This window comes from Chinchilla lanigera, unplaced genomic scaffold (assembly GCF_000276665.1).
Source record: "Chinchilla lanigera isolate Chin_1 unplaced genomic scaffold, ChiLan1.0 scaffold00016, whole genome shotgun sequence".
NCBI lineage: Eukaryota > Metazoa > Chordata > Mammalia > Rodentia > Chinchillidae > Chinchilla > Chinchilla lanigera.
In genome coordinates, this window is record NW_004955417.1 from 13,763,750 (window position 1) to 13,776,263 (window position 12,514).

Sequence of the window (12,514 nt, forward strand, 5' to 3'; positions counted from 1 at the left end):
AAATTACTTCCAAAGGTCATCAATGTGTGGAAAAGGGTTCGATGGGACATTTTCCAGGGAGACGTGGAGTTCCCTCAAAATCTCAACAGCAAACACACTTCCCATCTTTTAGAGAACAAAATACAGCCAGGCAATCAATCTGACACTTCATACTTACTGAAGATGTGATATTATTCAGCAGTTGCCCAAGTATATTTCCTCTGTCCACCACTGCACCTCAGGAAAGACCTTTTTATTAACATTCACTAGGGGGCTGGGGATTTAGCTCAGCGGCAAAAGCGCCTGCCTGGCAAGCGCAAGGTTGTGAGTTCGGTTCCCGGTACCGGAGAAAAACCAAAAAAAAAAAACAACAAAACATTCACTAGAACTTTTCTCAGCCTATGATGAAACACTTCCCTTAATACTCTGAAATTACAATTCTGAAAATTAAAATCTAGTATAGCTTGAATATCCCCAATTCAAAAATACAAAATGAACACTGCTTCACCATCATAAACTTTTTAAGCACACAAGTTGAAAATTCCACTCTGAAACTGTTTCTGCACAAATTACAAGATTACCTTAAGGCTGTATGTGCACAGTGTATGTATATGTATATAAAACAAAAAAAAAGAACCCTGTGTTTAGATTTAGATCCCATCATCAAAACACTTTATGTATATGCAAATATTGCAGAATCCACAACATTTGCAACTCCACACATTTTGGGTAAGAGATGCTCAGTGCCTTCCTTTAGAAAAACAGGAGAATGGAGAGTAGAATGCTTAACTCTTCTTTGGAAAGTTGCCACCATGCCACATCTGGCTGGTCCTCTCTGACCCTACTTTCATGAAAGTGTCAGGAAACAAAGAGAAAAATAACTGAAATGGATACAGTTTTTAAAACAAGCTCTGGTTGGGTATGGTGGTGCATACCTGTAATCCCAGCACTCTGGAGGCTGAGGCAAGAGGATCACCATCAGCTGGAGGCCAGCCCGGGCTACATAAGCAAGTTCAAGGCTGCACCATATACTGAGGACCCTGCCTCAAAAACAGAACAAAACACAATGCAACAAAACACCAAAAACAAGCTCTGGCAAGTTTTATTAATGAAAAATTTTGTATGATTTATTTTTCACCGGTCTGTTCTGGCATGCTTCTAATGATATCAGAATCACCTAGAAAATAAAAATATTTATAATTCATTTAATGGCAACTACTAACTGCACCATTTCTCAACTCAGGTTACATGTTCTTCAGACATATCTGAAAATTAGTCCTATTTCTATCTGGTTTATCACCAGCATTTATAAAACCAGACCTAGGGAAAGATCTAGGTCTGGGGACACATGCATGGTCTTACTATAGCGAATGTTTAGCCTGCCCTGATTATGACACAATCAGAACAGCGAGAATATTCGCAGTGCTCTGCATTAAGTAAAAACCTGCAAGTTCAGAACACAAACACAAGCACCTTTCCCCCTTAATTTTACTTGTCTCTACACAGTATTACTTTCTTCTACTATTTTACCTCATTATTTCCCCCTTAAAGTTTCACCTTTTACCAAGTTTGTAGGTCATTATTTCAAAAAAAATTCATAACCCCCAAGCAAAAAAATTTTTTCACTTACACTTCAACTGCACAGTGAAACCCTGTCTCAAAAAATACCCAACACAATCAACCCACAACAAAAAACCCACCAATTTTAAGACTTAGAAAACATACCTGGATCAATGATTGCCAGTGTGCATACTCTGTAGTATTTTCCACACGCTGTACCCAGTTCAATATTATTGCCGCTGTAGTGGTGGACACCAGTTTTGGCCAACATGGCATAGTACTCGATTTCAGATTTCCTTTGAGAACCAGAAAAAAGGGCAAATAAACACATGAAGTGACAAACTGAATGCTACTATTTCTCTTGTTAGCAGCAATGCTAGCCAAGTCTTCTAACAATAACTAAACCTCATTACTATTCTTAAAAACTTCCTATCCACTAACTGATAAAAACCACCTTTATTTGGATCCCTTACAAATAACCAGCAAATACTTACTGCACCTATTATATACAAAGTATTATCTATGCTCATGGAAGAAAGCAGATGCAAATTAAGGAAGCTGAGACAAAGAATGGAGGATCCAGAATTCAAACCTAAATTATTTTTAAGAGATAAGCCATCTCAATGTCTGGCTAGTGCCCTGAATCTTACATGGGGGTGGAGAATGGGGAGGGTATTATCTACCCACAGAACACGTTAGTATCAATTGAGCAAATAATGGTTTTAGGAATTTGAAATGAGTCCTATAAAACCCTGTCACTTGATATGTGGATCTATGGACCGGCAATAATGCCACAAAAGATTGTTCAAAATGCATCTTAGGCCCCATCCCAGACCTGCTAAAATAGAACTTGCATTTTAACAAGATCAACTGCGATGTCATATAGTTGTTTGAGGCACACTACTAAAGAAAGTAGGCAAAAACTAAACTAAGTCAAAACAGCAAAGAAACCCTTTATGAGTGGTTTGGAATTATACCGAGCAGTCCAGGCACTGCTGGTGTAGAGATCGCCTATATAACATTCTGAATAGGTTATGCACTGTCATAGAAAAATCAAATCAGCAGAGACCCACCATATGATTCACATTCTCCAAGATTCTCTAGTTCACTAGCAATATATACTGGGTTAAATTTCAAAATAGCAAATCAAGACTAAACCTTGAACTGGGCACATACCTGTAATCCCACTGTGGGAGGTTGGTGCAGAAGGATCACAAGTTTGAGCCCAGGCTAAACAATTTAGGAAGACTCTATCTTATCTCAAAATAAAAATTTAAAAACAAATAATAAACCCTGACTCAAAGAATTGATATATGGTGCTCAGCCAAATGATTCAATGATACCCCTGCAACTTCAGAGGCCAGCCTGAATAGTCCTTACTTGGCTTTTGTACACTAACGCGAATACAACCAGAAAAGCACCTTTAAAGGTTCTCTTAAGCCAAAAAAAAAAAAACCATCAAAAACGGCAAGCAAAAAACACATGGACAAATCGTGCATCTGTGCTTCCTTCAAACTTTGAGGTTTTAGTCCTCCTGCCCAGCTCAGGTCATACATTTCCCCCCAGAGGTAAGCCTATAGAAGTGCACATGACAGGGAGAAGAATCAGAAGACAAACACCCTGACAACAGTAATCGTTCTCCTAAGCGTTCCTTGGAGAACAAGTTTGACATAAAATACAGCTCATGCCATCCAGATTACAAGCTTGCACTTCCGGACTCTCCTTCACAATGGATTTGCAGCCAGCGACGAACGCTCTGGTTCCGTCCATTACCTCAAAGCTGGGCAGTTGTTTGCAAGGATGACCAATTTCGCTTTGCCCTGTCTGATCATCTTCAGCGTCTGCTTGTACCCCAGCACGTACTTCCCACTTTTCATAACAAGCTGGAGCCTAGAGTTGATGGACTCCAGAGATTTTTTCTACAAAGCAAACATTTAACACAGACATGAAGGTCTCGCAAGTAACCACCTCCAAACCAGATCCAGCCTTCTGGAACCGAGCATAAAACCTCCGAAGCCACTGAAGGCTTCTCGGATTCCCCACGAGACCCTCCACACGGCTGCGGGCGCGCAGTTTCCCCGGGGCGCCCAGGTCTGCCCGCCCAGGCTGAGCACCATCGCTCCACGTGAGCCGGCTTCCGGCCCCGGCCGCCGCACTCACCGTCTTCTTTGCGGCCACCATCTTCCTGCCTTGGGTGCTGGCGGCCCTCAACCTAGACCATAGAAGACAGTGCGGGAGGTTTAGGATTCGGAGGTGCAAACAACAACCTTGCAGTGATTCTCCTGGTGCCCAAACCTCTGCCCTCGGGAGCCCACTCACCAAGAGCAGCCGCCAAGATGGCCGGGGAGCGAGAAAGGAAGGAGTTCCCACAATGCAAAGCGCTTTACGCCTGCGTCATACGCATACCGGAAGCGGAAGCTATCGCCAGCAGAAGAGGTGGGGTTAAAGGCGGATAGCGGCTGTCAGTTGCTATGGATACTGCAAGTTAGCGTGGTGGTTGGGATGCCTGCTTGCGTCTCTTGTGGCCTTAAAATTTTTGGTGTTAGGTTTCTTTTATGCTAGGAGCTGCGAGCTTAGGAAATGATGGGCTTCGAGCTAAGCGGGACTTGGTGAAGTGACTGAGAATGAGGTGGGAGGGACGGTAATAAGAGGCGGTGGTGTCTGCGACGACCTCTCTGCCGAAGCGCAGCGATTCCCGTTATCTATCTACGCTCCGCTGAGCAGAAGTAGGTCTATCCAGTCCTCTGCGATCGCCAGGTTTGCCCATCTCTCCGAGAACGTGCAGACTTCCCAAGACTCTCCTTTTGTGGCTGTGTTAAGGTGGAATTGGGAGCCGAATCTGCACAGAAAAGAGCGACAAGCAGGTCTAACCGTTTAAAAATACTTTTGCTGTGAACCTTGGGGCTTGTTATAAATTTCCAGTTATGGGTCATTCAAAATATTAGGCTCCGCCGGGCGTGGTGGCACACGCCTGTAATCCCAGCACTTGGGAGGCTGAGGCAAGAGGATCGTTGCAAGTTCGAGACCAGCCTAGGCTACATGGTGAGCTCAAGGCCAGCCTGAACTACATAGTGAGACCCTGTCTCAAAAAAATAAAAAAGACAAAAAACAAAAACAAAAAACAATTAGGCTCGGAAAGTACCTACCTACCCCCACCAACACCAAAAAAATAAAAATGCAACCAGACTAGTAAATCTTTTGGCGTTGTCATTTTGCCCCAAAAAATGGCAGAGGAAGACTGTCCCTCACCTCACCCCTAAAAACACACTCTGTGCCAGGAACTATAATACATACTTTAGCTATACCTGTATTTTACTTAACAGTCACAACAAATCTTACGAGAGCTGGGGATCTAGCCCAGTGGCACAGTGCCTGCCTGGCAAGAGCAAGGTCGTGAGTTCAATTCCCGGTACAGAAAAAACAAAACAAAAACAAAAAAAATCTTATGAGAGAGTAAGCTTTTTATTCACAAGTTTGCATGTCTAGTCTATTGTCATAGATAGATCAGAACCCAGGTTTATAATTTATGTCTCTTCACAATTAAGTTTGTTCAAGTTCCGATCCTACTTTGATGTGCATTTAAACAGATAATAGTTAAATTATCATATTACTTGCTTTAATATTTAGGTGTAAATTAAGATTGTGCAAATTCAGATATTTGCCCTCTATTAATCTAGTTCCATAAACGTATTAAACTTTTTTTGTTTTGTTTTTTACTAATTTTGAAACTAACAGACGGTTAGTCCTTTGATTTACATGGAAGGAAAAAGCCTAGAGAAGTTGTAACTCTGCTACCTGGTAAAGGTTGAACCACCAACCCTCCCACCCCCTCCCACCCCTGTAATTCTGGAGTCTTTTCCTGATGTTTCATTTGTGGTTATTACCCTATTATAAAGGACTAGAACTACACCCTAACTCTAAAAGGACTGGTGGTCATGCTGAGAAGATAAGACCTATGAAAAGACACTTAGTATAAATCTAACTACTGTGAGTTAAGTATGAATTTCTTGTTACACACATTGTGTGTTCATTCTATATGTGTACTATGTGCCAGGTCTTGCTTTAGGTGCTTATCATTTAAGATGCTTTCAGAAACCTTAGAGTTAGAGTTAGGGTTGTAGCTCAGCAACACAGTGCCTGTCTGGCAAGGATGAGGTCCTGAGTTCAATTTCTGGTACAAAAAAAAGAAAGAGCTGGGCATGGTGGCACACGCCTGTAATCCCAGCACTCAGAAGGCTGGGGCAGGAGGATCCTTTCGAGTTCGAGACCAGCCTGGGCTACAAAGTGAGCTCAAGCCCAGCCTGAACTGCATAGTGAGACCCTGTCTCAAAAAGAAAAAAAAAAAAAAAAAAAAAAGAAAGAAACTGTGTAGTTTATGTTTGGAGGAAGACATGAGCAAATAACACAACATGTTTATTCAATTTAATAAATATATTTGACAAATACAGCCTCACTCCAGAAACTAAGAATATAGAGATACAAGACCTTGGCCAGGGGCCAAGGATTCATCTCTTTTTTTTTTTTTTTTTGGTTTTTCTCCGGTACCAGGAACCGAACTCACGACAGGCAGGCGCTTTTGCCGCTGAGCTAAATCCCCAGCCCCAGGATTCATCTCAGTAGCACAGTGTCTGCCTGGCAAGCGTGAGGTCTGGAGTTCGATTCCCAGTACCCGCCGCAAAAAACCAGACATGATGCCTGTTCTTTCTTAAAGAGCCTGTTATCAAAGCTAGGCCTTATAGGGGAGGAATACAAGAATGATTAGCTTTTGTATAGAATTTCATGTACTTTTCACAAACCTTAACTCATGTTTGTAATCATCTCATAGGCATCCTTGGCCTTATTTTATAGATGATAAAACTAGAATGGAAGGTAATTAAATAAATTATTAAAAGCTAGGCAGGTCAGGGCTGAGATTTGCAGTTAGGTTTTCTGCAAGGCTGACTGAAATCAAAGAGAGGATGCATGCTGGCCAGAGAAGAGCAGCAGCAAAGCAACAAGGCCGAATCAGAGCGGCTAGCAGAGCTTGGCTGGAATAAAGCGTTCATGAAAAGGACTCCTAAGAGTACTGAAAAAGTGGAATATTAAAGACTAGATGTTATAATTATAGGAGCTGAGGGTACAGATCAGCAGCAAAGCCCTTGCCTAGCATATGCAAGGCCCTGGGTTCAGTGCCCAGCAAAACACACACACACACACACACACACACACACACACACACACACACACGAGAATTGTTTGTTTGTTTGTTGTGAGAGGGTCTTGCTCTGTAGTTCAGGCTGGCCTTGAACTCACTGTGGAGCTTGGCCTGGCCTTGACCTTGCGGTGATTCTCCTGTCTCCTCCTGAGTGCCGGGATTATGATGTGCTACTACAGCTGGTCAAGAATAAAATTTTTTTTTTTGGTACCAGGAATCAAACTCAGGACCTTGTGCTTGCCAGGCAGGCGCTGTGCCGCTGAGCTATCTCCCCAACCCCAAGAATAAAATTTTAAGAAATAATTTGATGCTCAAAAATTTTTGGTTCTTATTCTAGACTTTTCCCAGAAAGTTATTTAAACCTTAAGAAATTCTGTCAATTACTGAAAAGCCTGTGGGAGACACTCCCTCAATTTTCAGCACTATTTGAAGCACTCTGCTGATGAATGATTTTACTGCCGGAGGGACTTTGAGACACTGAAGGCACTAACATTCAATTGCCACTAGAAAGCCCAAAGTTAGATGTAAAATATGTTAGGGAAACAGGCCCCTTTGAAGGACAGATTGACTGTGTCAAAACACAACAAGCACACCTACGTAAGCATTTTGTATAAAGACACACAACACCACAGTGAGTTCCTCTGGACAACGGGGTTGGAAGTTGGAAGGTGGCAGGGAAACACTTTTTTATTTTATTCCCTCTATGCTGTTCAAATCTTTTGGCCCAACGATTGAACTTTTAGGGTCGTGTCCTACAAACATACACAGTTGCTCAAAAATGTATAAACAATTCACCATTTTACCATTGTTTAACTAGGAAACAAAAGTCTTTAAAATATATCAAATGCTCATCATTCTTACCCAGGATATATGTTTGCATAAGCTTAGGGAAAGGTCTGGAAAGCTAATAATCAAAACTTCTCCATGGGAGAGAGGTAAGAAGAGCGGTGGACCTTTATTTTTACCGTATTTCAGTACTAGTTGAGTTATGTCACAACATGCACTACTTATCATTAAAGTTTCTTTTTGATCACAAAATCTTATTTTAAAATATTGTCTCTTTAAGCAGGGCGTGGTAGTGCACTCCTGTAATGTCAGCACTCTGGGAGGCTGAAGCAGGAGGATCGTTGAGAGTTCGAGACTAGCCTGGGCTACAAAGTGAGCTCAAGGCCAGCCTGAACTGCATAGTGAGACCCTGTCTCAAAAAGTTAAAAAAAAAAAAAAATTGTCTCTTTAAATGTGAAACATCAATTATATCTCCAGCAGTCTTTCCCAAATTACAGTCATTAGAATCACATGGAGTTCTGGAGTTCTGACTCCTGGGCACCCTGGTTTTGGGAAGAGATTTCTGGATGTGGGGCCAGGGAGTCTTAGTCTAACTGGCACTGTAGGATACTTACATCAATACTACAATTTGAGAAGTAAAGAGCTAAAGAAAGAGCCAAGATGGTCTTGGGGGATGCTTGCTTAGCTAATGCCTTACACTTCTGTAGTGAGCTTGGTACTCCTGCAGCTTTTTCAAATTGTTATTAGATTTTAATCGGTAATATTTATATGGGGTATAATGTGATGGTTTGATATGCATATACAATGTGGAATAACCAAATCTGACATCATCTCATGGTTATCACTTTTTGTGATGAGAATATTTAAGGGTTATTCTCATTTTTATTTACTTTTAAATTTTTTTCCTTCTGTCTTTTTGAGACAGGGTCTCGGTATGCAGTTCAGGCTGGGCCTTGAGTTCACTTTGTAGCCCAGGCTGGTCTCGAACTTGCAACGATCCTCCTGCCTCAGCCTTCCGAGTGCTAGGATTACAGGCATGTGCCGCAATGCCCAGCTACTTTTTAATTTTTAAGATTTTTATTAATACATGTTTGCAGTGCACAATGATTACATTCACCCTGGGGAGCCGGGACATGAACATAACACATCTTACTTTTTACTTCCTCCTACTGCCTCCCTCCCTGTCTAGATCCTCTTCTCATTTGCTAAAACTCTATATCCCTGTTTCCTATTCTTTCATTTTTCTCCACTGTGCATAAATACCACATTTTGCTTATTCATTCATCTGCTGATGGACATATAGCCTACTTCCAGGACTTCGATATTATGAGTTGTGCTGCTGTAAACATGGATATGCATGTATCACTGTCATTCTCTTTCTGTCTTAAGAAGGGATGTTTATTCTCTTGGCAAAATGTGCAGCAGATCACAAAAACATTCCTCCTGTGTCACTGAACCTGGTGCTGTAATATCTATGTTCCCCAGAATAATCAAGGTAGTTATTACTTTCATTTTTTGTTTTGTTTTGGGGGATGAGATTGAACCCAGGGCCCCTCACATATGCTAAGCAAATATTCTACTACTGAGCCACGTTCCCAGCTTATTACTTCCATTTATTTTTTATTTTTATTTAATTTTGTTTTTAGTTTTTTTGAGATGGGATCTTGCTGCTTAAGCCAGGCTGGCTTCAAACTCACGGCAATCTTCCTGCCTCAGCCTCCTGAGTGCTAGGATTATAGGTGTACACCACCATGCCTGGCTTAGTACTTCCATTTTAGAGAATAAATGATTAAAGCACGTGAAGTGATTTTCCTTGGTAGTGTACAATACCAAATTTCCTGTCTTTACCACACTTTATTTTTTAAATTTAATTTTCTTTTTTTAATATCTTGTTCTGTTTTGTTTTGTTTCACTATACTTTAAAGAAAGCATTGCTTTCTCCCAGAGATCTTACCATGGCATTGCTGTGTTCCAATGAAGACTTATAAAATCAGCTGGCCAGATTTGGCTGGAGGGTCTTAAATTTGCAAATTCTTATGTTAGCATAGTACTATGACTACTATTAGAAATAGTTACTTTAAGTCACACAGAGAATGTCTTTATTCTAAAGAAATGTATGCTGACCTGGACAGAGTGGCCTATACCTGTAATCTCAGCACTCTGGGAAAGCCAGGGACAGAAGGATTACAAGTTCCAGCCCAGCCTGGGCAACTTAGACCCTGTCTCAATAGGGGGTGAGACAGCTGGGGATGTAGCTCAGCACAATGGCCTTGAGTTTAATTCCCAGTACTGCAAACAAAACCAAACCACACCACACACACATAGATGTTCGGATAGGCAGGTGGAACAAACGCAGGAAAGTGTTCACAATGGTTGAATTTAAATGCTATTCCTTTTGAATACTAGTCTGTGGCGTTTTGGAGGGATTTTGAAAGAATACCAGCGAATAAAGCACTGAGTTAGCACAGGGCGCTCCTTTGGTTTTCCTTTACCCACACTGTGGCTCCCGCTTCCGAGACCCCTCAGGCGCCCGCATGCATTGAGCTTTTTCTGGCTTTTACTTGCTGTGAGGACGGACAGTGGCACGCTGCATTCCTTGGTGGAGCCCAGACAGCACTAACAAGTTCCTCTGGCGCTGGCGCAGGACGCTGCCCTTACTGTCCGGCGGTTCATCCGCACAGTCGTGATCGTTCACCATGCCCACATTTAGAAGCAGCTCAGTAATGATTTGGAGCTCAATTTATCGACCTCAACTTTTATATACTTACCAATTCCTCTGGAAATGTGACCAGCGGGGGGAACGAACCTAAGTGAAGAGTCCCGGAACTCTGTGAATGTTGGTGGACCCTTCAACTAATAAACATACGGAGAGCCGAGGAAGGCTACCTGCTCACCTCCACCCTTCCTGCCTCCGTGGTTATGAGTGCAAAATACTTCTCCTGGAGCCTTCTCTTTAGACTGGGCCTGTTCCAGACCGACAGGGTTGCTCTCTGGCTTTTACAGGGTGCAAATCATAGAAGGGATTAAGAATAAAGCAAAGAAATCATTTTCTTAACTCATTTTATTTTAGTTTTCAACTTTTTCATTCACGGGAGCATATGATTTTTATACTCTTGGGTACAAAGAACCCTGAATATTTTCTTTGTGATTTTACTGTGGACCAGGAGTGACATTTTGGTTTCTATTGATTGGTCTTTGTTTTTGTTTTTTTTTCCCCAATACTAGGAGATACAAACTAGCAGCCCTCTAACACTGAGCTACATCTCCCTTCCCTTTAAAAAACTTTTTTTGAGGCAAGGTCTCAGTAAATTGTCTGATCAGGACTCAAACTTATTATCTTCCTGCCTCAGCCTCCTTAAATGCTGGATTATAGGCATACACCACCACACCTTGTGACACTAAATTGTTTAATCTTCCTAGCTGGTCTTTTGGGTTGTTTTTGTTTCTTTGCTTGTTTTTTTTTTTTTTTTTTTTTTTTTTTTTTTTTGAGACAGGGTCTTGCTATGGAGTTCAGGCTGGCCTTGCGCTCACTTTGTAGGCCAGGCTGGTCTTGAACTCGCAAAGATCCTCCTGCCTCAGCCTCCTGAGTGCTGGGATTACAGGCATGCGCCACCATGCCCAGCTCGGTTATCTTATAATAATTTAGAGAGTCAGTTTTTAAAATTTTAGTGTAACTGGGATTCCTGTGTTTCAAAGTATCTATAAAAGTATGATTTTTATATATTATTTTCAATAACTAGAAAAGTCCACTCTGTACTTTTATCCCTAGTAAAGATGTCTAAGATATTATTATTTAAACCAGAATAATATCAACACCATGTTGTAACACTGCATATCATGCTGCTCAGAAAATACCACCAATTACTCAGTGGAGAAAGAGTAAATGACTTTATGATAAAATCAAAGGGTGCATATGTGTAAGAAAAATGATAAAAGGAGTTCTTGGAGGTAAAAGGATGTATGACTTACTGCTTTTGATGTATAAAGCAGCAAGGTACTACTGGCCTTTAAAAATCATGTTATTAGCGAATGGGTTGTGATGCAGTGATCCAGTATCTGCATAGTACACATGAGATCCTGGGTTCCACTACCAACATTGCAAAGATAAATGAACTGATTAAATTGTAGTATCTGTTATGATCAGAGATTAAGCTCATCATCTAGTAAGACTAAAGGAACAATACAGGACAGGTAACTGTTGAGAAGGAGAGGAATCAGGAAGCCAAGGTGGGGCAAGCACAGGTGGTAGCCCGGAGACTTGTGTTGTAAGCAACAGAAAGTCTCACTGCTCACTGCCCGGAAAAGCATTTTGCTTTGCAGTTCAGCAAAGAAGCCAGCACAGCAAGAGTCATCTGCAGATGACTGGTCATAGACAAGCCACTTATTAGACACTAGTTGAGAGACACTGCAAACCCCAGGACAGTGTCTCAGGCTCTTCTTGTCTGCTGCCATAATGGAGTGTTTGATGTAGGACTCCACAGGTTTGGCTGCTTCTGGATAGATGAGGCAGATGGAAAGATCAGTAAATCATGCAGAAATTAAGCTATTACCTTCCTCACCTCATAATAAAGTGAGTTATTTAATTCCATGAAATATGGAATGTAATGTCTGATGGCTGGGATGGGTTTATTTATTTGCTTCGAGATGGGGTCTCACTATGTTGCCCAGGCTGGTTTCAAACTCCGGGACTCAAGCAATACTCCTGCCTCAGCCTCCTGAATAGCTGGGATTGCAGGCACAGTGCCGCCACACCAGGCTAGAGTGAGTGATAGCTTGATGGCATGTGTACTAGCCATGATGCTGGCGGAGAATGAGAAGCAGGAAAGACAAATCATGAGGGGACATCAGACAAACCCAAACTGAGGCGTGATTTGCAAAATAAATAGCAGGACAACTAAACGAAGGGTGTCCTCTCGAGGGAACAGCTGACAGAAGTTGAACAGGGAGTGGAGATTAAGTAGATTGGTATCTCCCACCATGGTGGGGCAAGCTGTA

At 41.8% G+C, this 12,514-nt stretch overlaps 1 protein-coding gene across 1 annotated transcript; it reads right to left on the reverse strand.

Annotated features, from left to right (window-relative positions):
• Positions 1–1,064: 1,064 nt before the first annotated feature.
• Positions 1,065–3,949, reverse strand: Rpl30 (ribosomal protein L30). Its single transcript, XM_005381844.2, has 5 exons — positions 3,859–3,949; positions 3,700–3,751; positions 3,313–3,458; positions 1,705–1,835; positions 1,065–1,156 (listed from the first exon to the last, which is right to left on the reverse strand). Exons 2-5 carry the CDS (start codon positions 3,718–3,720, stop codon positions 1,107–1,109), a joined length of 348 nt encoding a protein of 115 aa, XP_005381901.1. The 5' UTR covers positions 3,721–3,751; positions 3,859–3,949; the 3' UTR covers positions 1,065–1,106.
• Between the last annotated feature and the right edge of the window lie 8,565 nt (positions 3,950–12,514).